This window comes from Podarcis raffonei, chromosome 13 (assembly GCF_027172205.1).
Source record: "Podarcis raffonei isolate rPodRaf1 chromosome 13, rPodRaf1.pri, whole genome shotgun sequence".
Lineage (NCBI taxonomy): Eukaryota > Metazoa > Chordata > Lepidosauria > Squamata > Lacertidae > Podarcis > Podarcis raffonei.
In genome coordinates, this window is record NC_070614.1 from 15,732,822 (window position 1) to 15,759,662 (window position 26,841).

Below are 26,841 nucleotides of genomic sequence, written 5' to 3' on the forward strand. Positions count from 1 at the left end.
CACCTAGTTTTTGGAGGAGGAAAACAAGAAAAAAAAATATTCTGAATCTCAGAAGCCAGAACAGCAAGAGGGATCGCTGTGCAGCAAAAACAGCGATCCCTCTTGCTGTTCTGGCTTCTGGGATAGCTGCGCAGCTTGCATTTGCTCCATAAGACGCACACACATTTCCCCTTACTTTTTAGGAGGGAAAAAGTGAGTCTTATAGAGCAAAAAATACGGTATGTACTCTGGCTGGCTTCTGGCTAATGCTATAAACGCCCAGACACTTTGGCTGTGGGTAAAGGTCTATTCAACCAGCATTGTGGAGATGGCTTTAGGAGGTATGGCAGATGAGAAACTTGAGTGTGTCCCATCTCACAAAAGGTCAATACAGTGGTTCCTTGGTTCTCGAACTTAATCCGTTCCGGGAGTCCGTTCGGCTCCCGAAACCATTCGAAAACCAAGGTGTGGCTTCCGATTGGCTGCAGGAGCGCCCTGCAGCCAATCAGAAGTTGCGGAAGTTGCGTCGGACATTTGGCTTCTGGAAAATGTACACAAACCCAAACACCTACTTCTGGGTATGTGGTGTTCGGGAGCTGATTTGTTCGATAACTAAACCGTTCGAGAACCAAGGTACCAGTGGTAATGCAAGTCTTTTATGTTGCCAACAAGGACCCTTGCTTCCAAGAACTGGAAGTTCTAGTATCAGCCTCTCCCAGGCTTCAAAAGTGGCCATTGACAAGCTGGGAAGGATGAAAAGGAGAGCTGTGGAAATGATCAAGAAGGTAAAATCCCTGTGAGGAATGAAATCGTGTCAGTTCAGACCAGGGGAAACAAAATATTAATGTGGGACAAATCTCTCTTGCATCTTTCCAGTGTTTTTTAAAAAAATATCTCGGAGAATGAATAATTCTTTTCCATCTCCTTCTGCTTGGAGCTGTCCAGTAAGTCTGAGGCAGGGAGCCGAAACCTGTGGCACTCCATATCTTGTTGGACTCCCAACTTCCTTTGGCCCCAGCCAGCATGGCTAGTGGTCAAAGTTGACAGCAGTTGGGAGGTCCTCATCTGCAGAGCCATGGGTTCCCTGCCACGAAGGCAGTTTGATCTGGTGGTACTGTTGCAGTCTTTTGCAAACAGGAGAGACTGCTGGAGCGAGAGAGAAAAAGAGACATATCTAGGACAAAAAGACATAATAAAAGTGATCCTGATTGACAAGATTTTAAGAGAAACAAGAGGAAAGTATTAGCACGCTTGAGGGATCCCAGATTGCAGAAGTGTGTGTGGGGGGGGGCAAAGGCAAAGGACCCCTGACAGTTAAGTCCAGTCGCTGACGACTCTGGGGTTGTGGCGCTCATCTCGCTCTATAGGCCGAGGGAGCCGGCGTTTGTCCACAGAAAGTTTTTCCGGGTCATGTGGCCAGCATGACTAAGCCACTTCTGGTGCAACAGAACACCGAAACCAGAGCAGCGCACGGAAACACCGTTTACCTTCCCGCCAGAGGGGTACCTATTTATCTACTTGCACTTTGACGTGCTTTTGAACTGCTAGGTGGGCAGGGGCTGGGACCGAGCAACGGGAGCTCACCCTGTGGCGGGGATTCGAACCGCCGACCTTCTGATCGGCAAGCCCAAGAGGCTCAGTGGTTTAGACCACAGCGCCACCCGCGTCCCATCCACAAAAAACCCAACCCATCCCCCCCAAAACCCCACAACTTCAACGACCATGAATGTTGCAGAGAGTTGGAATGCCTTGCTTGAAACTCTGAACTCCTTTTGGGAGAGAGGACACATTGCGATGCGCTGTTGCAGACCTCACTTACTCTAAAAGCAAACTCCAGTGATTGATTCTCTCGCCCCAAAATAAGATGATGGTCTCTCCTGACCCACAGAAATACGTGCATTTGCAAATAAAGAGATAACGGTGTTTCTTAACAGTCTAAAACCTGCCTGACGGGAACCTGTGAGCATCTTGATGGCAGCTGAGCCTGTAGAGGAAAAAACGGTCTAAAGAAACTGGAAGACTGGGAGGTAATGGGAGTGTTCCAATCATGTCTGCATTTTGAGACGTGAAAGGACAATTGACCAAACCCCCTTCCCCATCAAAAGGAAAAGTATTATGGGATGAGAAGGAAGAAGTGACTTGCTCAAACCCCTGACAGCTTTTTGTAAGTATCCTAAAATGGGAAGGGAAGGATAAGAGTTGGGGGGTACCTATTCCATCTCCAGAACTGTGGACCTTATACCCAGGTTTGGGGATGACAGCCTTTTAGCATGCTGTAAAGGTAAGCAGGGGTGTGTTTTTTATTGCTTCCTTGCTCCTGAAACTCCACCCACCAACCCTGAGCCTTCACAGCACTACAAGGCTCCCATTCCATTGTCTGGAACCATGAAGAAGCACTTCTCTTAGGGGGAGGAGAAATGCAATGTTTTCTTGCAAGTTCCGCTTGTTTCCTCTAATAGCAGATTCAAACAGCCAAGTGCCTTTATCAGTTTGGAAACAAACAAAAAACGAGCAGAAATTTTTACACAGGAAATTCGCCAGGTGTGCAGAAGCCCACGTTTGTAAATTTAAAAGCAACGGCCATCGGTCTCCACGAGCTGTTGAGTGTTGGGTGGAGGAAAATGGAAAAAAGAGAGGAGGGGGATTGGCTTATGTGAACCCCTAATAGCTTATAATATGCAAGAGGCTGGTTGGCTGGCTGGAACCCTCAAACGGGAGCGGTAAGGATCCATCTCAACGTTTTGTTGTTGCAGATCCCATCAGTTGCCCTCCTGTTAACTCAACCTGCTGGGAAATGCTGTTAAGGTTTTAACAAAGGTTTACATTTTGAAGGAGGGGCTGGCGCTGCCGCTACTTCCAAGGACCCCCCCCCCCGCCACCATGCCAGTTCTTTTGGAATGTGCCCGGGTTATAGCAACACAACTGTATATACACATTAAACAGGGGGTTTGGGGAAACCCCGTTGAAAGGAGAACGATGAGACGCTCTTTACTCTCTCTCCTCCCCCACCCCGCCCCCTTCAACACCGAAATCAATGCTGCTTCCACAGTGGATGACTCAAAACTCAGACCGGGCATACAGGTGTGTGAGTGCGGAGGGAAGCTCAAGGTTTTAACGTATGAAGCGATTCGCAAAACAACCGCAGTCGTCGCTTGATGACTCCGAGGCCTGAGGCGGCCATCACAGGGTTGCCTTTTGTTTTCTTGAGCACCGACATTCTTTTCCTGCACCTCGGTAACTGCAGTGAGCAGATGCAACCATGCCCCTCTTGTCAGCGTCGCTACAGCCTTGATCAGTCCTTAGGGTTTTAAAAAATATATTATATTCTGATATGTGCAACAACAAAAAAACCAGACCCCCTCCCGTACCCCAAAACTGTTTCGGCTTGAAATCAGGAACCTGTTTTAACAAGAAAGAAGGGAGATGCTGGCAGGATTGGCAGAAGGGCCAAGGAAGTCTTGTTACGTTGATTTCCAACAGGGTGGTTCTTCCGCCATTGCCTGCCTTGGCTAGGAAGGAGGGAGAAAAGGGCTCTTGTTTTTTCTTCTCCGTGTTCAGGCGTCAGGGGCTGCAACGCTGGTGTTTCCTGGCAGTCTCTTCACATTTATCATTCCGCTCTATCAAGGGCCTCTTTTCAGGAAGACAAAGCAAGAAAAAACAACAACAGCACGATCACTGCCAATATTATTATTATTAGGGTTTCTTTCCCCTGTCTTAACAACAGTCACCTTGTCCATCGCTGGCTCTCCTGCCTTGAATTTTATTTTAAATGAAAATCCGCCATAGGGTGGGGAAGGGAGTCAAATTGGGAACATTGTGCAGCTTGGGAAGAGCGCCACTGCTTTCTTGATCAAAATGGCTTCTGAAAAGCATCTATGCTCCATGGGAGCAAACAACTTCAGAGAAAGGTTTCAGTCAGGGAAACTGCACACTAGGGAACGGCCTGTCCCAAGTCACCCTCATGCTTGCTTTTAATCTTTTTGAAAAATACAAGGGAGGCCAACAGGACTTCCATACTGTCTTGGTCACAGCTATGCCATACATTTAAAAGCATAACAGTGTTTAACAGTCATAGGGAATCCTGGGAACTGCAGTTGTTTAGGGTGCTGGGAACTTTAGTTCTGTGAGGTCCACATCCTTAAAAAGAAAACCAGAAAACCTGCAGTTCCTTGGATTCCTTGTGAGAGCCCTGACTGCTAGTGTTAGAAGAGTGCTTTAAACTCATGGTGTCTGAACAGGGGACGGTTTCACGCTGTTTCATGCAGAATTATTGCCAGGTGTGCCATGTTCAATAGGGAACATGATGTTGGACTCCCAGCACCATGGCCAACGCTCAGGGAAGATAGAAGTCGTCGTTAAGCAACCTCTACAAGGCCACAGGTTCATGAACCATGTCCTGGAATCTCCTTAAAGGAGACAGGAGGCAGACTAAGCAAGAGGGATATTATTCTGCCATCTGTGCCATAATATGGGGCAGCCTGCATCCTTATCATCCGCTCCACATCTTGTACGTAATCTTTACTCTCATTGTAAAAGGTGTTCATATTGGTGTTGAGATCTCCTAAGCTATTTTACTGTCGAATCGGGGTAACCCAAGACCTAAACAGTCCTTAACATCCCTATCCCTAAACAGCCTCGGTCCTGTATACCTGAAGGAGCGTCTCCACCCACATCATCCAGCCTGGACACTGAGGTCCAGCGCCGAGGACCTTCTGGCGGTTCCCTCGCTGCAAGAAGCCAAGTTACAGGGAACCAGGCAGAGGGCCTTCTCGGTAGTAGCGCCTGCCCTGTGGGAACTCCCTCCCATCAGATGTCAAGGCAATAAACAACTATTTTACTTTTAAAAGACAACTGAAGGCGGTCGTGTTTAGGGAAGTTTTTAATGTCTGACGCTGTATTGTTTTTAATATTCAGTTGGAAGCCGCCCAGAGTGGCTGGGGAAACCCAGCCAGATGGGTGGGGTATAAATAAATTATTATTATTATTATTATTATTATTATTATTATTATTATTATTATCATCATCTGAACTGGCAGGGCAACGGGGAGAAGGAAGAGAAGATCCTGGAGACGTGTCTCCGGAACTGGGATACACCACTGGGGATGGGGAAGGAGAGGTTGGTGCAGGAAGTACTCACAAGCTGACAGAGGATGGCAAGGGGCTGGGAGTCAGTGCACAGGATCCCTCACAAGAGCCAGAGGGGCCCCTGTCTCCACCAACATGGCGGGCTCTGAAGTGTAGGGAGCAGCGGGCAGGGTGCTCTAGGAGCCCAAGGCAAGCAAGGGTCCACAGCCCATCTCCCTAGCTGGCCGGGTGGGGCTCACTAGCTCTGGGAGGGTGTGTGTAATTCCTCAGCTGGAGAAGGCTTGGGACAGGTAGGGGCCCTGTGTATTTGAAGGAGCCTCTTCATTCAGCCTGGACACTGAGATCCAGCACTGAGGGCCTTCTGGCAGTTCCCTCGCTGCGAGACGTGAAGCTACAGGGAACCAGGCACAGGGCCTTCTCAGTGATGGCACCCGTCCTGTGGAACGTCCTTCCATCAGATGTCAAGGAGACGATATAACCTTTAGAAGACATCTGAAGGCAGCCCTGTGTAGGGCAGCTTTTTTTAATGTGTAATGTTTTTATGGTGTTTTTATCTATGTTGGAAGCCTCCTGGAGTGGCTAAGGCAACCCAGTTAGATGGACAGGGTACAAATATTATCAATCCCAGATGCTGCAATCAGCATGCAATCAACACAACCCACACCAATATTTATTTATTTATATATTTATTTATTTATTTATTTATTTAACCCCACCCATCTGGGCAGGCCTCCCTAGCCACAATGAGCGGCTTCCAACAGAATATTAAAAACACAGTAAAACATCATACATTAAAAACTTCCCTAAACAGGGCTGCCTTCAGATGTCTTCTAAAAGTCAGATAGTTGGTTATTTCCTTGACATCTGATGGGAGGGCATTCCACAGAGTGGGTGCCACTACCGAGAAGGCCCTCTGCCTGGTTCCCTGTAACTTCACTTCTCGCAATGAGGGAACCGCCAGAAGGCCCTCGGAGCTGGACCTCAGTGTCCAGGTAGAACGATGGGGGTGGAGATGCTCCTTCAGGTATACCGGGCCAAGGCCGTTTAGGGCTTTAAAGGTCAGCACCAACACTTTGAATTGTGCTCGGAAACGTACTGGGAGCCAATGTAGGTCTTTCAGGACCGGTGTTATATGCTCTGGGCGGCTACTCCCAGTCACCAGTCTAGCTGCCACATTCTGGATTAATTTTAGTTTCCGGGTCAAAGGTAGCCCCAAGCAGAGCGCATTGCAGTAGTCCAAGCGGGAGATAACCAGAGCATGCACCACTCTGGCGAGACAGTCCGCGGGCAGGTAGGGTCTCCGCCTGCGTACCAGATGGAGCTGGTAGCAGCTGCCCTGGACACAGAATTGACCTGCACCTCAAGGGACAGCTGTGAGTCCAAAATGGCTCCCAGGCTGCGCACCTGGTCCTTCAGGGGCACAGTTACCCCATTCAGGCCCAGGGAGTCCCCCACACCCGCCCGCCCCCTGTCCCCCCAAAACAGCACTTCTGTCTTGCCAGGATTCAACCTCAATCTGTTAGCCTCCATCCATCCACCGCCTACCTTTTTATTTGCACGTGTGGACATCATAAACTCGGATGCATTCCTGGCAGCTGACATAGCAGCACCAGTGGAAGATGCAATGACACTTTTCCTTCCTCTTCTCCGTCCGGGTGTTGTGGCCGCGGCCGCAGCAGAGCAAGTCGCACCCGTCGATCCCGTGCGAGGTCACGTTGCACATCCTGTCTCGGGTGCCGAACGAGCCGGTCTCAGGGTTGGGCTCGCAGAAGTTGGGCGAGTTCTCGTAGTAGACCAAGTCGCGCTCCGTCGGCGGCTTGAAGAGGGCGTATTTCGCACGCAGCGTCTCCACCCACCCGCGAGACTCCCGGTGTTTCTCCACCACCATCTCTGAAGCGCTGTCGTATTTGTCCTTCAAGTAGTCCCCAATGGCGCGGAAATCCGGCTGGGCCCACCAGCATGTTTTGACCTCGCAGCTGCCCGACAGCCCGTGGCACTTACATTTCAGGTGCATGTGGTCCAAGATCGTCTAAACCAAAGCGAAACGAAAACATGCCAGTCAAGTTCAGAGAAGCACAGAGAAGCACCCACAGGGCATCTTCCATCTAGGCTCTACTGGGGCCAAGGCCATGGACCAGGCAAGATTATTCTAAGACAGTCATACCTCGTGTTGCATTAGGTTCATGTTGCGTCTTTTCAGCTTGCGAACGCGGCAAACTTGGAAGTGTATACTTCCAGATTTCGCTGCCTGTGCATGCGCAGAAGCGTTCTGTGCACTTTGCGCATGTGCAGAAGCATTCTGCACACTTCGCACATGCACAGAAGTTCTCTATCACGCTCCGCGCTTGCGCAGAAGCGCTGCTCTAGTTGCAGACTTTTTGGGGTGCGAATGGCACCCCGGAACGGATCATGTCCGCAATTAGAGGTGCCACTGTACAGTGGTGCCTTGGTTCTTGAACGTCTCCTTTGACAAACGTTTCGGAACCCGGACGCCAAAAACCCAGAAGTAAATGCTTCCGTTTCCGAATGCGACTCGGAAGTCAAACGCCTTCTGCTGCGTGTTTTTCAATTTTCTCAATTGAATTTGCAGTCAGGCCTTTGCGCCTCGCTTTTCAAACGTTTCAGAACTCAAACTGTCTTCTGGAATGGATTACGTTCAAGAACCGAGGTTCCACTGTACAGTATATATAAGATTATAGGGGCAAGATTGTTACATGAACAAGGATGGAAGGATACAGTCCTGCTATGGAGGGATGGTTGATAAAATGATTGGACTGAGATGGCAAAGTTGACGCGTTTAATTAGAGAGAGAAAATCGTTGGCATTGATTAAGGATTGGAAACTTCTTATGGACTTTTTGCAGGAAAGAGAAAATGGACTTGTAATATTTGGATTTGAAGACTGGAAAAATATTGGCTTATAAAAAATAAAATAGCTGGATGTTATTGAGTGAACACTATATTGAGCTGACAGACAGAGAACGGGAAGTCTTTTATCCTTTTCCATTTTCTTTTCTTTCTCTCTCTTTCCTTTTTATTTTAAATTCTGATTTTATAACCAAAGATTCCACTAACTAGATGTAGTAGTGAAAATTTTGAGTTTTGTGTTTGGTGGTGGTGGTTGTTTTGGATTTCCCAACGATATAATCACATGATCAGCATACAGGTTAATTGTACAGTTGTCTCAGCCTCAACTTCTTCAATGTTAATATTTTGTCAATTGGCCAGGGTTAGCGATTCTAAAGCTACTGAGGAAAATAAAAAGGGACGAAGAGACATCTTTGCATAGTTCCTTTTTAACGGTATCATTTTTTTCTTGAAAGTGAACTCTGCACTCAAATGCTTTTATGCAAATTTCTCTCATTAGACTTCTTCATTAAGGAAAAATGCTGCCAACCACTACTTTGCTCCATGAATTGTCATTCAGACCTTAAGGTCTTGATTTAATAAGGAAATTGGGTGGTAATTATGATAGAATAGTAAGGTGTTTGAATAGCGTTTTAGATTGTTCAGCCCTGCAAAGGCAAATTTATTTTATTATCCCCCATATTGCTGATGGGCTCTGAGGATGAGAGTAGTTTGTCTAAGGGAAACTAATGGCAGAGGTCAAATTATTTGCAGCTCAGCCATTTAACTACCATGTCACACTATATATGATTCCTGTCTTGCTAAATCATATCTGCATTTTGGCATGATTTCAGCACAATCCAATGCACATTTACTTGCTAGTAAATGCAGACAGCTTTCAGCGGCTTTCTTTATCTCTCCTCTGTTGGCCAAGGCCTCCCTCTCTTCTGTATATTCCTCCCATACTCTTGGATGTCATATTTACTTAACTCAGTTCTGGGTAATATTTCTGAATTTTTATTGGGTGACTACAAGATCAGTTCATAGGTTGCGCTATGTCAAACCATGGTTTAGCACGAATGAGCAGATGTGCAGCTTTCTGAGGAGAAGATTGTAGTCACTCCTTTCCCAGTACCACGGTTGCTAGACTACCTGGGGCTAAACCATGATTTGGCTTAGCATTGTGTCTAAACTGCAAAGTGCCCATCTGACCCTGCCAAGAGCACACTAGGAAGGCTATGGAATAAGTGCAAATATCTGCTGGAAATGTAAAGAAAAAGAAGGCACCTTTTACCATATGTGGTGGAGGTGTAAGGTAATACAGTGGTACCTCGGGTTACATACGCTTCAGGTTACATACACTTCAGGTTACAGACTCCGGTAACCCAGAAATAGTACCTCGGGTTAAGAACTTTGCTTCAGGCTGAGAACAGAAATCGCACGGCGGCAGCGGGAGGCCCCATTAGCTAAAGTGGTACCTCAGGTTAAGAACAGTTTCAGGTTAAGAACGGACCTCCAGAACGAATTAAGTTCTTAACCCGAGGTACCACTGTAAAAACATTATGGGAAATGATACATAATGGATTGGGGAAAAAATGTTTAAAATAATGTTTGTGGAAAAACCCAGAGGCTTTTTTATTAGGAATGGTAGGTACCGATATTCCAAAGGAGCAGAAAATACTTTTTATGTATGGAACGACAGCCGCACGGATGTTACTAGCTCAGAGATGGAAAGAAGACACAATCCCGACAAGACAGGAATGGCAAACTAAACTGTTGGATTATGCCAAAATGGCAAAACTGACCTGAAGACTCAGGAACCAATAAGACCAAAACTTCAATGGTTAGACAAGATGGCCTCCTTAGGCCTGGGTTTAGTCACATTTTGGATTTCTCTGTTCTTACACCAGAGGCCTTTCCAGCAAGTAAGCTAGGCAAAATGGGGCAGGACATCTTTCCCCATGCTGTCTTAAGAAAAGGACAAAAAGGTGAAGGGGCACACTCACTGTTCTCCCAGCTTCATTATTGTGCCTGTTCATGGCGGAGCGGGCATCCGGGCGATTTTCCCGGGCGTCGGCAAACTCCCGCGAAACCAGCACGCCAAAGTCGGCGTCCTCGCTGCAGCCTCCCCACTTCCAACCTTCGCCCGGTGGCCCCTTGTGATGCGAGTCGCAACCGCAGATGGTGGACGTGCCTTCAGCGCAGGAGCGAGTGACGGCAAAGGCCACGCCGGCTGAGGCGATGGCGTGGACAAAGGCAGATTCTCGCGTGGCTGCGAACAAGAGGGAGAAAAAGACCCGGTTATTTTGCAAGCTGTGATCTTATCATTTGCCTTCCCTTATGAAGCAGCTTATGGCTTTTGGATTTGAAAGTTCAGGCCCACAATCAAAAAGTCCCGTCTTTGTTCTCTTTTAGCAGAATTAGATTTCTTCCAAGTTCTGCCTCCTGCTATCTGCCCTTTTAGTATTTCTTTTTAAAAAATGAGATTATGTGCTATCTTTTGTTTTGCATGAAGTGTCGCAGAGAGCTGCTTTGAGAGTTTGCGTCCAACAGTGAGGAATAATCCATTGCCGAGCTATGCTCAGAACAGGGACTGGGGCAGAAATGTAGGGGTTAGGGTCTTTGGAAAACGTGACATTGTCCATTTACAAACTCTGGCATAAATATTTAATTCCTTTTCTGTTGGTAGCTGCATAGCTAGTAACAGCGTATCACTGGAAATCCCAGGTGGAACTACCTCTTGAGACTGGGTTCAACAAAATTTGGGTTATAACTAGTTCAGAACGACTAACTGGGCTTAGAAGAATTGCAAATGGGTTTATTATAAAGAACATCTTTGGTGAAACCTGGCCTCCCCTTTTTTCATACATAAGGGAAAAAGGTTCTCTGTCTGTGGAGAACCTATATGGACTGCCAACATTTTAAGACCATGTAAAATGATGCCATAGACTTGACGCTTAGTTCTTTTCTTTGCAATGACTGTCCTGTATAATTAAAAACTCCAAAAACAAACGCTTTTCAGCTGTAAAAAGAGTGCACCTTCGATTTTAAATCTAAAAAACAAGAGTACCTCTGGCCTTGGATGTTTTGGAACCGACTAGAGCCAAAGTAGCTCCCCTCAGGAAGGCTGCCTTCAAAAATAAAGTAAGATACGGTGTGCGAAGATAAAAACTCTGAGGGGAAAGTTGCCACCTCGAAACCGACGGAGGCTTCCGAAGATTCAGGAAAAGGCCGTCTGGAAAAAAAGCCCAACTCTCCACCCCACCCCATGAGGCATGGGGGGGTTGCCTGAGAGAGATTTCCCAGTGGCAAAATTGAAAGTTCCCAGAAGCGCTGAGGGGGCCGGGTTGGGGGGCAGAGCCTGGGTGGATTAGGGGCTCTTGACAGAGCTCGACTGTAACGGTCTCCTATCCAGACCCCGTTACCTGCTGGGACACTCAATTTGCCATTGTTTGCGGAGTGTCACACTGTATTACCCACATAATGTGGAATGTTTCTGCCAGGCCCGGCAGTACCCACGGGGCTGGCATTCCCCGCGGCCACCCCTTGGCAACGGGGCCCGCGACCGCCCTGCCCTGCCATCCCCCCGCGAGCCCACCAGTCAGGCTAGGAAATCTCTATTGAGACCTCTGGTGCCGCCGGTCCTCCCCTCCTGGGCTCCGGGTGGCGAAAGGGCGTGTGAATGGTGCGGGGTTGTGAAACAGTTCAAGGTCTGGAACGATATCCCCCTGCCCCGGTGCACAGTGGGGATGGGAGCTTAGCTCTTTTCTCCTGGATATAAGCTCATTTTCTCTCCCTCCCCACCACCCGCCGCTGCCTTTAAATCTCCTGCGTTTATATCCAGTCCCCCTCTTTAAATGCAAATTTGTCATCTGTGTCACAGCTGAGGAACACTGCTGGGTTATCACAATGCTGTAGGGCCATTTCGCAGTCTCCGATTTCCTCAGCCGAGGCCCTGGAGATGCAGGTTTTGTTCGCCACATTTGTTCCAGGGAAATGCAGTCAGCTTCTCTTACACAGAGAGTCATTTGCTACGGCTCCCTGAGGAGGTAGCCTTTTCAGTGCTGAGGGGACCCACCTTTAACCTTGTTCTGCACCATGAGACCCACCTTTAACCATTTTTTCACCTCAGCCTTTCAGAAACCTTTATTTATTTTTGAGGCCTTGAGGTGGTTAAAAACCTGTGTCTGAGCTGTGCTACTTCAGGCTGTGGGTGATAGCTGTCAGACTCCTACGTGTAAAAAACACACACAACACACTTCACTTTAGGCCAGTGGTTCCCGACCTTTTTTTGGCCATGCCCCACCTAAAAAAGGTAAAGGACCCCTGACAGTTAAGTCCAGTCACGAACGGCTCTGGGGTTGCGGCGCTCATCTCGCTTTACTGGCCGAGGGAGCCGATGTTTGTCCGCAGACAGTTTTTCCGGGTCATGTGGTCAGCATGACTAAGCCGCATCTGGCGAAACCAGAGCAGCGCACGGAAATGCCGTTTACCTTCCCACCGGAGTGGTACCTATTTATCTACTTGCAATTTGATGTGCTTTCGAACTGCTAGGTGGGCAGGAGCTGGGACCGAGCAATGGGAGCTCACCCTGTTGCGGGGATTCGAACCGCCGACCTTCCAATCGGCAAGCCCTAGGCTCTGTGGTTTAGACCACAACGCCACCCGCGTCCCTTAGCATCTCTAAAATCCTGATGCCTCTCCCCTGTGACATATAATTCTTATTATTCAAAAAGTGAACTCCTATTCACATGGAGGAAGCCTAAAAGGCCATCAACTTGGTCTAACTCATTCTCAAATTGCTCCCCCCAAATCAAATTGGCCCCTCTGTGGGGCGTGTGCCCCACGTTGGGAACCATGGCTTTAGGCAATGAGATATTCAGGAGATTTATTGTCCCCTAGCCTTTCGGCTGAAAAGCTAGTTTTCTATGTCAAGGGAAATGTCTGCCTGGGGGAGCGTTTGATCATGTTTCCCACCCCCCACAGTTTAAAAGCCGAGACCAGGAAATGGAATTGTTCTTCCACTTTCTTAGTCTTCCTTTAACATGAAAACATGGTACAGTTAATATGGCTGGTTTAAGGCGTGGCACTAAGTTGGGCTCAGATTTCAGATTCTGCTCCACCTTGGTTTTATTTATTAAATTTAAGCTGCTTGTTAACTTGGGCGTGCACGCATATGCAATTCATATCCTCCCTGGTTCCTTCTTTCCAAATTGATCGATCGTGGGGTTACATCAATCATGTTGTTATGGCCGGCTGGCTAATAAATCACGACTGACTGATACATTAATCACGTCTAGGCAGAGGGGATTTTACCATTTCCCCAGATTTTTGATTATTCAGACATGGAATGAAATTCTCTTCACTTTGCCCATTATTCCAAGTTGCCTCTCGATAAACTGCTGATCTGAAATTTAATGAGATGGGTGGGCGGGCAATAAGAGAAAACGGGAATTAAATAAACAGCCCCCCTGGAGAATGAAATATCCATTAAAAATGGTGTTTTTTTACAACCGCGAGTTGTCACCTGTCTCCCTCCCTCGGAAAATAAAATGTACAAATTTAATAGTACGTGTTAATCCCAGTGGACCTTGAGCGTGATCCACTGGGAAGGCCACCTGTCCAATGAGATGGCTGAGAACTTTGCAATGGCCTGGTAGGTTACTTTCACAGTTTCCCATTCAATTCATTGGGGTTTCCACAGGAGATCTTATTGCTGGATGGTGTGTTTTGCTCCACAAGGCCTGTATCATTCTCCTGTGGGCTGTTGGGGGTGTCTCTGTGTGTGTACAGGCTCGGTAATTTGTTAATCTGTACTTGCCCTTAGACAGAGAGGGTGTGAAGTATACCTGTACGTGAGATCTTAGATCTGACTTATTGAGCAGCTTACAGTAAATGCATGATTATACTGGGGCAACCTATGCAGCTTCCCTCTGTTGTTTGCAACAAAGCTGTTTATATATATTTCCAGCAACATGAAATTTGGTGTTGAAATCAGATGTATTTTTTAAAAAAAAGGAGAGTGACACACGCATTATTTTGCAAGTCAACGCTCCACATTAATGCCCTTAAACTGTTGCCATTTAAAAATAATTTAAAAATCAGCTGTAATTTTTAAAAATTAAAATATTTTAAGGTCACGCTTTGCACAAACTGGGTGCCAGTTATTGGCATGTTCTATACGATAATTGTGAAGCTGCCTTCTCCTTTTGGCTCACTGGGTCGATGCCTCTCAGCCTAAGCCAACTCACAGGGTTGTTGCAGGGAATAAATGCGGATTGGGAGAACCTGGAACTGCTGGGAGGAGGAAAAAAAGTGGGGGAAGCAATGCATAATAATTAATAAAATGTGGTCCACTACTGGCAAGCTATGGGTGCCCCTCCCCTAACCTGGCTTGTGCTGTACCTTTATCGAGAACAGGCCCGAAAATGGCCAAGCTGTCATCAATGGTGGTGCAGTTCCAACGGCGCCCCCGGAACTGGTGCTGGCATTCCTGGATTCCTAGCTTCACGCCCTCAGCCACGCTGGGCATGATCTCGATGTAGTTGCGGCAGAACCGGAGCTGCTTGGGCACTAAGCCAGGAATGGAACCGCACAGGATCGGCTGGGAGCCCAACGAGGTATATTGCTGGCCTAATGCGAGGGACCTGCAAAGGGAGAACATATACAACCCCCTGCTTGAAAGGGCATTGGGCACTTTGTATGCCCGCAGTGACTCTTCCACCCAGTGGCAGACTGTCAGGAGCCAGCAGTAAATCACACCCTGCAAATGAGAGTTAACTCTTCATTGGCAAAACCAGGATCTGCACAGGAGGATCTGTCAGGCCTAAGGAGCACAGCAACTCTTCTCCGGCAGATCTTGCCCCTATGAAGAGGTTGCTGAGACCTCCCCACGGCTGCCTAAGCCCCCTCCTCTCCAGGGTTACCCCCAAGCAATCTGAGACTATGCCTGAAGCCAACCTCGGCTCTGCCCTTTACATGCCTCTTCTGGTTCTGGGAGACCTGGGTTGCCTTGGGATATTTAAAGTCATAACTAGTCAAAGGGCTGCCCCGGGACAGGATATCATGTATTGAAAACAATCCTGACATCTGCCTATTGAACCTGCTCCCAGAGAGCTAATTCTTCTTTCTATGTGAAATGTCCCAAATCAAAGGTCCACCTGGCTCCACTCTGTTTTCTGAAAATCTTTCAAATGTTTGAAAACAATGCATACCCATCCTGTCTCTCTTTAGCATTTTTCTCGGGGGTAAATATGTCCAGTTCATTTTTGTCTTTCTTACTATCATTCATTGTGCATGGCAGTTTATCAACGTTCCTAAATCAAACTGAGAACTGTCTCTGCCCCTAAAGATATTGCAGTCTAAAATTAACAATGAAGGAGGGAGGGAGGGAGAGAGAGGGGGGGGGACAAAGAAAGAAAGAAAGGAAGGAAGGAAGGAAGGAAGGAAGGAAGGGTAGCAAGGGATGGATATGAGCAATTGCATCTACAAGCACTTAAACTTTGCTACAGTTGGGAACAAGGATTAAGGGATTAGTCCAAAATCCTTGCAGAAGTGATAGGAGGGAAGAAAGGAAGAAACATAAATGTTGAGGGAGAGACATCCCAGCATAGTGAAGTCATGATTCCAACATAAAACATACTGGTTTTTCTTCTACCCTTTATCAATTTGCATAGTTCTCTCCTGAGTCCTTTCCCATGTTTACAGTTGTGGTACACAGAAAGCGATCACAGCACCGTCACCTCCTGAATCCCAGGATAAACAACGTTTCCTTAATAGACCTAAGACAACCTTGTGGGGTGGAGGGGGATGAATGGATTGTGATATTTCCATTTTATAGATTTGGGAGAACTCAGACAAAGAACCTGCAGTTTGCCCCTGAAATGACCCTGCACATTCATGACCTGGGTAGGATTCGAACCTGAGCCTGATGCTCTGCTGAACCGCACTGCCTCAACCCCTCATTAAGACTGGGGAAGTGCTGCATGTCACGAAAGCACACAGGCAATTATATCACCTCATTATCTTCTTACCAGCGCTGCATTAAGCTGCGGTGCAAAGATCAAAGCCCTTGTTTTCTTTCAGGGTGCTCAAGTCTTGTCGTTCAGAATCTTTTTTGCTAACTTGGCAGCAGAACCGTTTTCCTTTGCTGTGGTGGAAGCCAGCCTGCTTTCCAGGAAGCGGCAGCTGTAACCTTGGGGAGAGCCCAGGTTCCTGTGCAAATTTATCCCCCCAGAGAGGCATTGCGTGGAGATGATGGAGTGTGCGGTGTTAGCACCCTGCTTGTATTTTCTAGGAACGTCCAATGCTGGGATTAGATTCTACGTACAAGGCTGGTTCTACGTGGAATCTGCCTTTTGAAGGTTACTTGCAACAACAACAACAACAACAACAACAATTTATTATTTATACCCCACCCATCTGGCTGAGTTTCCCCAGCCACTCTGGGCGGCTCCTAATCGAGTGTTAAAAACAATACAGCATTAAATATTAAAAACTTCCCTAAACAGGGCTGCCTTCAGATGTCTTTTAAAGATAGGATAGCTGATTATTTCCTTCACATCTGAAGGGTTCCACAGGGTGGGCGCCACTACCGAGAAGGCCCCCTGTCTGGTTCCCTGTAACCTCACTTCTCGCAATGAGGGAACCGCCAGAAGGCCCTCGGAGCTGGATCTCAGTGTCCGGGCTGAACGATGGGGGTGGAGACGCTCGTTCAGGTATACTGGACCGAGGCCGTTTAGGGCTTTAAAGGTCAGCACCAACACTTTGAATTGTGCTCAGAAACGTACTGGGAGCCAATGCAGATCTCTCAGGACCGGTGTTATGTGGTCCCGGCGGCCAGTCCCAGTCACCAGTCTAGCTGCCGCATTCTGGATTAATTGCAGTTTCCGGGTCACCTTCAAAGGTAGCCCCACGTAGAGCGCATTGCAGTAGTCCATGCAGGAGATAACTACACCTGGTCCAGATGCAGCAGCTAGACCATGGGTAGGCAAACTAAGGCCCGGGGGCCGGATCTGGCCCAATTGCCTTCTAAATCTGGTCCGCGGACGGTCCAGGAATCAGCGTGTTTTTACATGAGTAGAATGTGTCCTTTTATTTAAAATGCATCTCTGGGTTATTTGTGGGTCATAGGAATTCGTTAATCCCCCCCAAAATATAGTCTGCCCCCCCAAGGTCTGAGGGACAGTGGACTTGCTTGAAAAGTTAGCTGACCCCTGAGCTAGACTCCCATCCTAACTAGGACTAGCCATAGGGACCATAGTACACCTGTCCTCAAAGAATGTACTGTTAGCAATTGGTTCCTGGGCATAGTTCAAGGGACTGTGGTCATAACAGTGCCTTTTAAGTCTGTGCACTGCTTAGCTGAAGTGAAGTCTCCTTCCAAATAATAATAATAATAATAATAGTAGTAGTAGTAGTAGTAGTAGTAGTAGTAGTAGTAGTAGTATTTATATCCTGCCCAACTGGCTAGATTGCCCCAGGTACTCTGGACAGCTTGCAACAAAATATTAAAAGCACAGCAAAACATCAACCATAAAAAACTTTATTATTTCTGTGCACTGCCCTTTATCCGTAGATCTCAGGGCTGTTCATGACTCAGGCCCACTCATTTTTAGAAAGCATGCACAATTTATTTATTTTTATCCAATGGGCATTTGCCTTGCCATAATATAAAGTGGTATTATAGCCAGCTGCTGTTTAGACAAGAGAAGTGCTGCTTTCAATTCTTGTCCACATTTTCTTGATCTCTTGGCTTGTTATTTTAATAAACAGGAGGGGGGGGAAACACACTATCAGATTATACTGATAACTATTCTGATAACTTTATTCTATGCAGCAAATATAGGAATCTGAGGGGGAAATAAGTTTGAGAGGCTGGTGTAGATCTATAAAGCCACCAACAGTTTATTCTATTTTTCAGTTGAAAATATCTCAGTTAAACAAAATTAAGTGAAAAAAATGAAAAAGAAGCAAAAAGTGCATATTATTATTATTAAGAATATAAATGAAATTATTATTCTAATACATATATATTTATTTATAACCTGCTATATTTTTAATAAATGCTTTGAAAAGATCATAATATTTGTCCACACACAATCAATGCCTGTAAGCTATCATGTCTCTTCTCCATTGATCAAGTCCCCAACATTGTGGCTCATGCAGGTATACTTTTGCTCTCTCTTTTTGGTGACCTGCCCAAAGCCTTTTGGCGTGGCCCCTCTTGGATGGAGAATGGACCAAATGGATGGCCCTCTACGCTGAACCTGGTGGTTTTCACAATCTTTTTGGGGAACCTTGGGGTTCTTTGCTCACCAGCAGCAACCTTACCCAGTAATGTGCAGGTCAGCAATAACTCACAAGGTGTCAGTGAAGTTAATTTTTTATTCAAAGAAACAAAAGAGCTCAAGCTTAGCACAGCAACTCTTCCCAGTAGGTCTTGCAGTTGCAAGGACTGAAGGTCCCCCGCCTTCCCACATCTCCCGAAGTCTCCTCTACCCCAGGTCCTGTTAGGATATTTTCATTCCACCTTAAAAGGGAGCAGGCTTTGTGAGTCACAGAGTCTGCGTATTTCCTGTTCACAGGAAGTTTATGTTTTCTATTGCTTTCGTTTCTCTCTCTGTGCCTGAAACACTGAAGCAGGCAGTCATGTTTTCTTTGTTCTGAGCAACGCTGAATAAACTTATAAATAATGCTCTCCTGCATGCATCTTTCGCTGTGCATTATCTGCTGATAGAGCGTGCATCAGCTCTGGAATGTGGCAAGCTATTTCTGGAGCTCGTGTCGCTAATTGCTGATACTGTGTGTCTACGGGAGATCGATGGACATCCGGAGGTGACGTGGAGCCATGATGGACTTTGTCTCCCTGGCAGTATCCCAACAGGTCCTTCCCAAGCAATCTGAGGCTCCAACACCTTGTGCCCTCTTCATACCTCCTCTGGTTCTGGCAAACCAGTGGGAGGGTAGCTAGTCACAGCAGGAGAGGGAGACCCCCTGGTTTCTTCAGCAGCCTGCCTAATCTCTGCCTCTTGGCCTTTCTCCTCTCCACTCTCCACTTTTGCCCTCTGCCACAGCCTCTTCCTGCTTACTAAACCCTGTTACCTCTTCAACTTCCAACACCTCCTCCTCCCAGTCTTCTCCATCTGCTCCCTCTGACCACTCATCACCATCTCATCACCACCAAGAAGGCTCTGAGCCTTCTTCCCTTGGGGTTTCCCGGCTATGGCCTCCCACCACTCCTCTGAATCCAGCCAGTCCAGGGCAACAAATCTTGAACATCTTCTTATACTCCTCCTTTCCAGCTACCATAATCTAGACCAGGGGCAGGATGAACCTTCGGCTTGGGGGCAAAGACAGCCTTCCAGGACTATCTTTCCAGGCTTCAGGATTGTCTGCAGGCCACAAGCTCCATCAGCCCCAGTTTGCAACCACCATCGGTCACATCCACTGCCAGGATACACCTGGACGATTGTCCGCGAGGGAATGTCACCGCCTTCCCATAGCTCAAGCCATGCACAAGGTGGCTTACAATAGGAAAAGACTCACATAATTACAAATAAAAGTAGTCATGACCAATAAATAAAACTCATCAAAAAGTACACAGCCAAACTGAACGACTTCCTCATAAATCATAGTAAGATCTAAAAATAAAGGTACAAAAAATGATATTAAGAATACCAGCAAAAAACAACAACCAACAACACTCACTAAAGAACACCCCAGCCCAAGAGTCCTCTCAGCAGCTTAATTTTTTGTAGCTGGAGTCAGTCCAGGTCCCACCCTCCCAGGCCAGGTGGAAAAGGTCAGCAAGGCAGGGAGCAAGTCTTCCTGGAGTCAATTCCAATGTGGTCTTGAGCTGAGAAACGTTCTCTACCATGGATTTAGAGTACAATCGCTTGGGGTAGTCAGGGACCTGACTCTCCCTTGCTTTCTTTTAGCCCATAAAAGTGCCATGCATGCCGATGCCACTGTATAATAATCAGGCAGTCCTTCTGTTCTTGTTCCATACTGTCTTCTTCAGTGATCATTCATAGCTGAGTAGGATTGTCTTCCATGAACACAGTTTTAACAGTGAGTCCGTAAGTGACAGCGGAGGCCAATTCTGGATCCACAGTGGGGACATAGGTTTCCAGGCGGGAGTTGATCATGGTGAGGGTTTGCCAAGTGTGCCTTCCTCTTAGCACGTTTCTCCCTTTCAGCCTGAGTTTGAGCATCTTCAAAGCCCATGACACCTTTGGTAAAGACTGTTCTCCAATTGGAGCGCTCACAAGCTGGTGTTTCCCAGTTGTTGGTGTTTATACTACATTTTTTAAGACTTTCCTTGAGAGAGTCTTTAAACCTCTTCTGTTGACCACTGGCATTACACTTTCCATTTTTAAGTTCGGAATAGAGTACAGTGGTACTTCAGGTTACAAGCGCTTCAGGTTACAGACGCTTCAGGTTACAGACTCCGCTAACCCAGAAATAGTACCTTGGGTTAAGAACTTTGCTTCAGTCTGAGAACAGAAATCGTGCTCTGGCGGCGTGGCAGCAGCAGGAGGCCCCATTAGCTGAAGTGGTGCTTCAGGTTAAGAACAGTTTCAGGTTAAGAATGAACCTCCAGAACGAATTAAGTACTTAACCCGAGGTACCACTGTAGTTGCTTTGGAAGACAATCATCAGGCATCTCCCCAACATGAAGTTGATGTTGAAGAATCATTGCTTCGACACTGGTGAGTTTGGCTTCTTCCAGTACACTTACATACTGTAAGATCACTGGGGCAGGGACCACTGCATACTTGTGAGTTCTGTACCAGCCTGCATTGCTGAATCAACTGTTATATACTAGAATACGTCACTATTGAGAATCGAGAGCTGTAAATGTTTTTTTTTCACAAATGGGAAACATTGAATGCTAGCTGGCTGGTCAGTCTCCCTGCACAGGGAGCTATCCAAATGAAGGTGCTGAACCTATGTTTTGGGAGTTTAGCAGCCCACCTGCAGGAGATTATGAGGGCCCCAATGTGGTAACCTGAGTTGGCTAGGGCATTTCCAATTTAACTGCAATCCATGTCATTTCATAGGCTATTATTTTTAAAGGTATTGGGTGTGGCGGGTAGTCATTTTGTGCTAACAGACTGGATGCGTGAAGGCACCCGTATCTCTCTGTCCTAAATGAAACTTTAGCACAGAAGAGCAAAAGGAAGGGATGAAAGGCAAAAACAAACATCAAAGGCCTTGTCATTCTAATTTTTTTTAAAAAAGCATCTCTCCAAAGTCATGTTTACGATTTTGAGATCAGACGTGCCCTCAGTTTGTTTTAAATCTGTGGCACTGAATTGAACTTTAGTCAAAGTCCATGACGAAACAACTTGGCTTGGGCAAATTCCAAATCTTCAGCCAGATTTGTTTTTAAGATAAGCTCTGTGTGTGTGTGGAAACAACTTTTGAGCCTCTTGAACTTTCATTGGAAAATCTTGTCCTGAAATAGGGAATGGTGCTTATCTACCCAGCCACACAGTTCCTCCTCAGTCCTCCAAATAAAGAGATTTTTCTTTAATTGCTGCCAGCAGGAAATCTACAAATCTACCAATTTTTACTTCCTAGGATAATCTCATACCAATGTTGCGAGGTGCTTTCAGACAGACAGCAACATGTCTGTCTGAAAGACCAGGAAGACACATATCCACATTTTGACTCTGCAACACAGCTAACTAGGTGGCCTGGGCCAAATCCCTTTCTCTTAGCCGAACCTAGTTCGCAGGGTTAATAGGAAGATAAAATGGAGTAACCCCATATATATGGTCCGTAAAGGTAAAGGTAAAGGGACCCCTGACCATTAGGTCCAGTCGTGGCTGACTCTGGGGTTGCGGCGCTCATCTCGCTTTATTGGCTGAGGGAGCTGGCGTACAGCTTCCGGGTCATGTGGCCAGCATGACTAAGCCGCTTCTGGTGAACCAGAGCAGCGCACGGAAACACTGTTTACCTTCCTGCCAGAGTAGTACCTATTTATCTACTTGCACTTTGGTGTGCTTTCGAACTGCTATGTTGGCAGGAGCAGGTACTGAGCAACGGGAGCTCACCCCGTCGCTGGGATTCAAACCGCCGACCATCTGATCGGCAAGTCCTAGGCTCTGTGGTTTAACCCCCAGCACCACCCGCGTCCTGTATATGGTCCATACGTCACTGGAAAAAGGGTTTATATATGTAACAGTGTTTTATATCAGTAGTGTGGGGGAGTGGTGGATAGAAACAGCACCCTTCTCTCTCACTCACTTGTATTCCTAGTACGGTTTATTACAGACTCACATGCACAAACATCTATCACAGCTCTGGGTTGCTCTGCCTCCTTGCCTTCGCTGAAAATGCAAATCCATGGATGCTGTGCCGCACAACGGAATTGTTCTATTTAGCAGCACCCCAGGTGACTCTTAGTCTTGGTCACACCCCGGCGTCCCCTTCCCTCCCTTTCTCCTTCCTTCCTTAGGGCTCTTGGCTCACCAAAGAAATCCCCCCCCTTGTTAGTTAGATATCTGCTTCTTGGCTTGTTTTGAACCTTTTGAAATTCAAACCTTACCACCAGTGCTTCAAGACGAAAACCACATTTTCCCACAAGCCTTTGCAAGTGCAATCCCAGGAGCCTTTGCACCAACCTGTGAGGCCTGTGGAGAGTTGGAGTTTGAGAAAGGAGGTTTTCAGGGAGCGATTGCGGTGGAGAGTTTGGTGTATTTTGGGGTTTTTCAAGTGTTTCCAGAGGCTTGCTGGCTTCCTCAAACTCGGCCCTCCAGATGTTTTTTGGCCTACAACTCCCATAATCCCTAGCTAGCAGGACCAGTGGTCAGGGATGATGGGAACTGTAGTCTCAAAACATCTGGAGGGCCGAGGTTGTGGAAGCCTGCGTTAAAGGGACATTAGGATTGAGTTACTCTGTGTTAGAAGGAAAGTTTGTCTAAGCATTCCCACCCACCCTGTTCCCTGTGAATATACCAGAACCAAAAGCTGTCTCCAAAAATGTGCCTGTTGCTCACACTCCACTGATTTAAAAGTCACTCTCCCTAATGAAAATTGACTTCCATCAACCAACCAACCAACCAACCAACCAACCAACCAACCAACCAACCAGTGCTTTTGTTGGGTGAGGGGGCATGTCTGTGCAGATGTTGGGTTTCAACTCCCATCAACCAGAATGACTAATGGTCGGGGGGGATGATCTCAAGGGCCACAGGCTCCCCATGCCAGCATTCACTGATCTGTCTGACAAATAAATGCATCAAAGTTTGCCATCCTATTAATTATTGTGACTGTATATGTTCAAGTCTTCCAGGCCTGCCCCTAACACCGTTTGTTCTCTGTCACACTGTTCTCTGTCTTTCAAACCCTCCTCTTTTGGTTCCCTTCCTCCGTACCCCATTCCTTACACTTGTCAACATCCTATTTTATTACTATTATTATTTCCCTTCCCTTCTCCAGTACAACTAGGGCTAGTTATTAAATCCCAGGGTTGGGTAGCAATGCTACAGAGCAGCCAACCTCTGTTTCAGGTGACAGTTGGCACTTTGCTTATGCACCATAGAGTTGAAGAGCTGGAATGAACCACAGGTGGCATATTATTCAGCTAATTCCATCCCTCCCACCCTTGGCCCGAAAGGATTATCCCTCCATGGCCCACCAATCCTCCACCATTCAGTCCTTTGCAATTCAGCAAACTACAGCCTGCCTCATGCCAGAAGCGGGTGGAATCCAGGGAAACAACCACAGAGCAAATTATTCCAAGAGACTCCCAACAGAAAAGCCAACTCTCTCCCAATTTCATTTACTAATTGCTTCCTGGTTCGAAATATGGCCTTGGGTCATCTGAAACATGAACCAAACCCATCCCCAATACATAAAACCATGTTTGTACCTTTCATCTTTGGTATCTGAGGGAGAGGGAAGAGAGGTCTCTTAGGGATGAAAAACCTGGAGTGTCGTATTGGAACTTGAATATGGGAAGTTGAGGATCATTGAGGATCATGAACGGAGTGTCCCTATCACCTGACATGGGGGTTATCTGGACTGTCATTTCCCCAATACATTAACTCAGCAGCGGGCGAAACTTCAGCCCTCCAAATGTAGTTGGACTACAACTCCCATCATCCTTGACCACTGGCAAGGGCCGATGGGATCTGTAGTCCAATGTCTTTTGGGTCAAAGGTCCCCCCCCCAACTCCTCATTAGCTGATGATGTGTGGTAAAATTGTCCTTAATCATTTGGCAGGATGAGCTGGACGGTCAAGTTATGCTAGGGCAAGGAAACTTACCATGGTCATCATCAGTGTAGCCTCAGTCTCCCAAATAGTTCAGTAGATGCAATTTACACCTTCAGCTGGGACGGGTCCATTGAGCTATTGGGCAATTCATTCATCTCTGCAAATCAAGTCTTAAGGCTTACATACCTTTGGGGATTTCAGAGAACTGGTCAAATTAGCTAAAGGTTATCTAGTATTCTATCCTCCCCCACCTCCAAGCAAAGTATGGGGAAGAGCTTTGTCCTTCTCTAGTATCATGGGATGGTCCTCTTCCTCGGGGATCATTGGGGAATACATCATCTGGGGACAATGGATGGTGTTGCAGATTTGCCTTCTCCCCCTGCACCCCGATTTTCTCAGTGGACGGGTGATTGTTCATACCCAGGTTCTTACTGACCTCCAAATTTAAGAGTCTAGAACAGCCTTTCTCGGACCACCGGGATGAAATTTACGGCATGTAATGCCCTAAGAGAAAATATTATGAAAATGATCTATAGGTGGTACATAACCCCGGTCAAGCTTGCAAAGATTTACCATTTACCTGATAATAAATGTTGGAAATGTAAGGAAAAGGAAGGCACATTCTTTCACCTCTGGTGGACGTGCCCGAAGATTAAGGCATTCTGGGAAATGATCTATAATGAACTGAAAAAGGTATTTAAATATACCTTCCCTAAGAAACCAGAGGCCTTTCTCTTGGGTATTGTCGGCCAAGGGGTGTTAAAGACGGATATAACTTTTTTTATGTATGCTACAACAGCAGCAAGAATACTCATTGCAAAGTACTGGAAGACACAAGATCTACCCACCCTGGAAGAATGGCAGATGAAGGTGATTGACTACATGGGCCTGGCAGAGATGACGAGCAGAATCCGAAACCAGGGAAGAGAAGCAGCGGAAGAAGAATGGAAAAAATTTAAGGACTATTTAAAGAAATATTACAAAATTAATGAAAGTTAAAATGATGTTGGATTAGAAAATAAATGGTTACTATTAGTAATGGATAAGATAAGGAGAATAAGTAAGATCAAACTAAATTAAAATAAGGGAAGATTTGCTGAATAAATGATTAGAAATTGGAATACAGAAAAGGGAGGCATGAGGAAGTCGGAGAAGTAAGGTATAAGAAAATAAGATTTGAAATTGTACTTGTTTTTTGTTTCTGTTTGATTGTTTGTTGTGTCTATTGTATTGTATTGTTATGTTTTTGTTGTTATAAAAAATTCTTTAATAAAAAATTATATTAAAAAAAAAATAGAACAGCCTTTCTCAACCTGTGGGTTCCCAGATGTTGTTGAACTACAACTCCCATCACCCCTAGCTAGCAAGGCCAGAGCTCAGGGATGATGGGAGTTGTAGTCCAACAACATCTGGGGACCCACAGGTTGAGAACCGCTGATCTAGAAGGAATTTTCCCACCCAGATCAACCTTGGCATCCGGCCCTGAATTGTCTACTGTCTCTTTGTGCTTCCAGGCTGCTTTTCTATTTAACAAAAGATAAAACGACAATATAAAATGACACAGCGGACAGTGGCGGTAAAAACAAGGTTATTTAAAGGACAGAGAAGATTAATAGAACTAGTATAAAATCAATATAAGTAGCAACAAGAGAGCAATAAAGGGAAAGCCCCTAAAAGGTTTGGGAGATCAGAAAGTATTAAATTGACTTTGAAATGGTGGAAGTGCTTGGGCCTCAATTACCTGGTGGGGATAAACAGCAGAGGTTATAATCTGACAGGGCCCCAGGATGCCAATATATCCATGCAACACTTTATATAAAGCACACCTAGCTGGGTTAATGCCTGTTTTTCTCTAGTACAATGTGGCTTGCCTCAGGACTTGAGTTATCTGAATTTATTACTACGCAGTCTCCCGCTCTCTTTGCTTGTAGTCTAGCGGTCTGTACTACAAAGGTTTATCTGACATGATGTTAGTGGATAGTTCACACATAAATGACCATTCCTTGATTCGTCATCACCAGATTAGGTGACACTTAGGGAAATACGTGGTCTGACTCCACTATAAATTGCTGTTGAATTTATGTGCGTTACTTCTGAATCGCTGTGAAACCGGCTTGCATTTCAACTGCGATGGCTCATTTACCAATGCCAGTAATTCTAAGCAGTGCAAAATGGAAACGGAATGTGATCATTTTGCGCTTTGGTTTTTAGCTGCGAGTGCATGCATTAGTGTTTATCAGTAAGCTGTAAGGCAGGGGTAGGCAAACTAAGGCCCGGGGGCTGGATGCGGCCCAATCGCCTTCTAAATCCAGCCCGCAGACGGTCTGGGAATCAGCATGTTTTTACATAAGCCGAATGTGTCCTTTTATTTAAACTGCATCTCTGGGTTATTTGTGGGGCCTGCCTGGTGTTTTTACAGGAGTAGAATGTGTCCTTTTATTCAAACCGCATCTCTGGGTTCTTTGTGGGGTCTGCCTCGTGTTTTTTGTGAGTAGAATGTGTGCTTTTATTTAAAATGCATCTCTGGGTTATTTGTGGGGCATAGGAATTTGTTCATCCCCCCCAAAAAATATAGTCCGGCCCCCCACAAGGTCTGAGGAACAGTGGACCGGCCCCCTGCTGAAAATGTTTGCTGGCCCCTGCAAGGGGTTGGGGAATGCACAAGACAAAAACGACAGCAAACTACACTATGGCAATGCGCT

At 46.4% G+C, this 26,841-nt stretch overlaps 1 protein-coding gene across 1 annotated transcript in view; it reads right to left on the minus strand.

The window, feature by feature from the left end:
• Positions 1-2,987: 2,987 nt before the first annotated feature.
• Positions 2,988-26,841, minus strand: part of WNT3 (Wnt family member 3) — a 47,380-nt gene continuing 23,526 nt past the window's right edge. The window contains exons 2-5 of the mRNA XM_053363707.1: positions 14,316-14,557; positions 9,917-10,182; positions 6,610-7,093; positions 2,988-3,609 (exon numbers count right to left, since the gene is read on the minus strand). Of these exons, the coding sequence (XP_053219682.1) occupies positions 6,614-7,093; positions 9,917-10,182; positions 14,316-14,557 (988 nt within the window). The 3' untranslated portion in view covers positions 2,988-3,609; positions 6,610-6,613. The remainder of the gene's footprint in view (positions 3,610-6,609; positions 7,094-9,916; positions 10,183-14,315; positions 14,558-26,841) is intronic.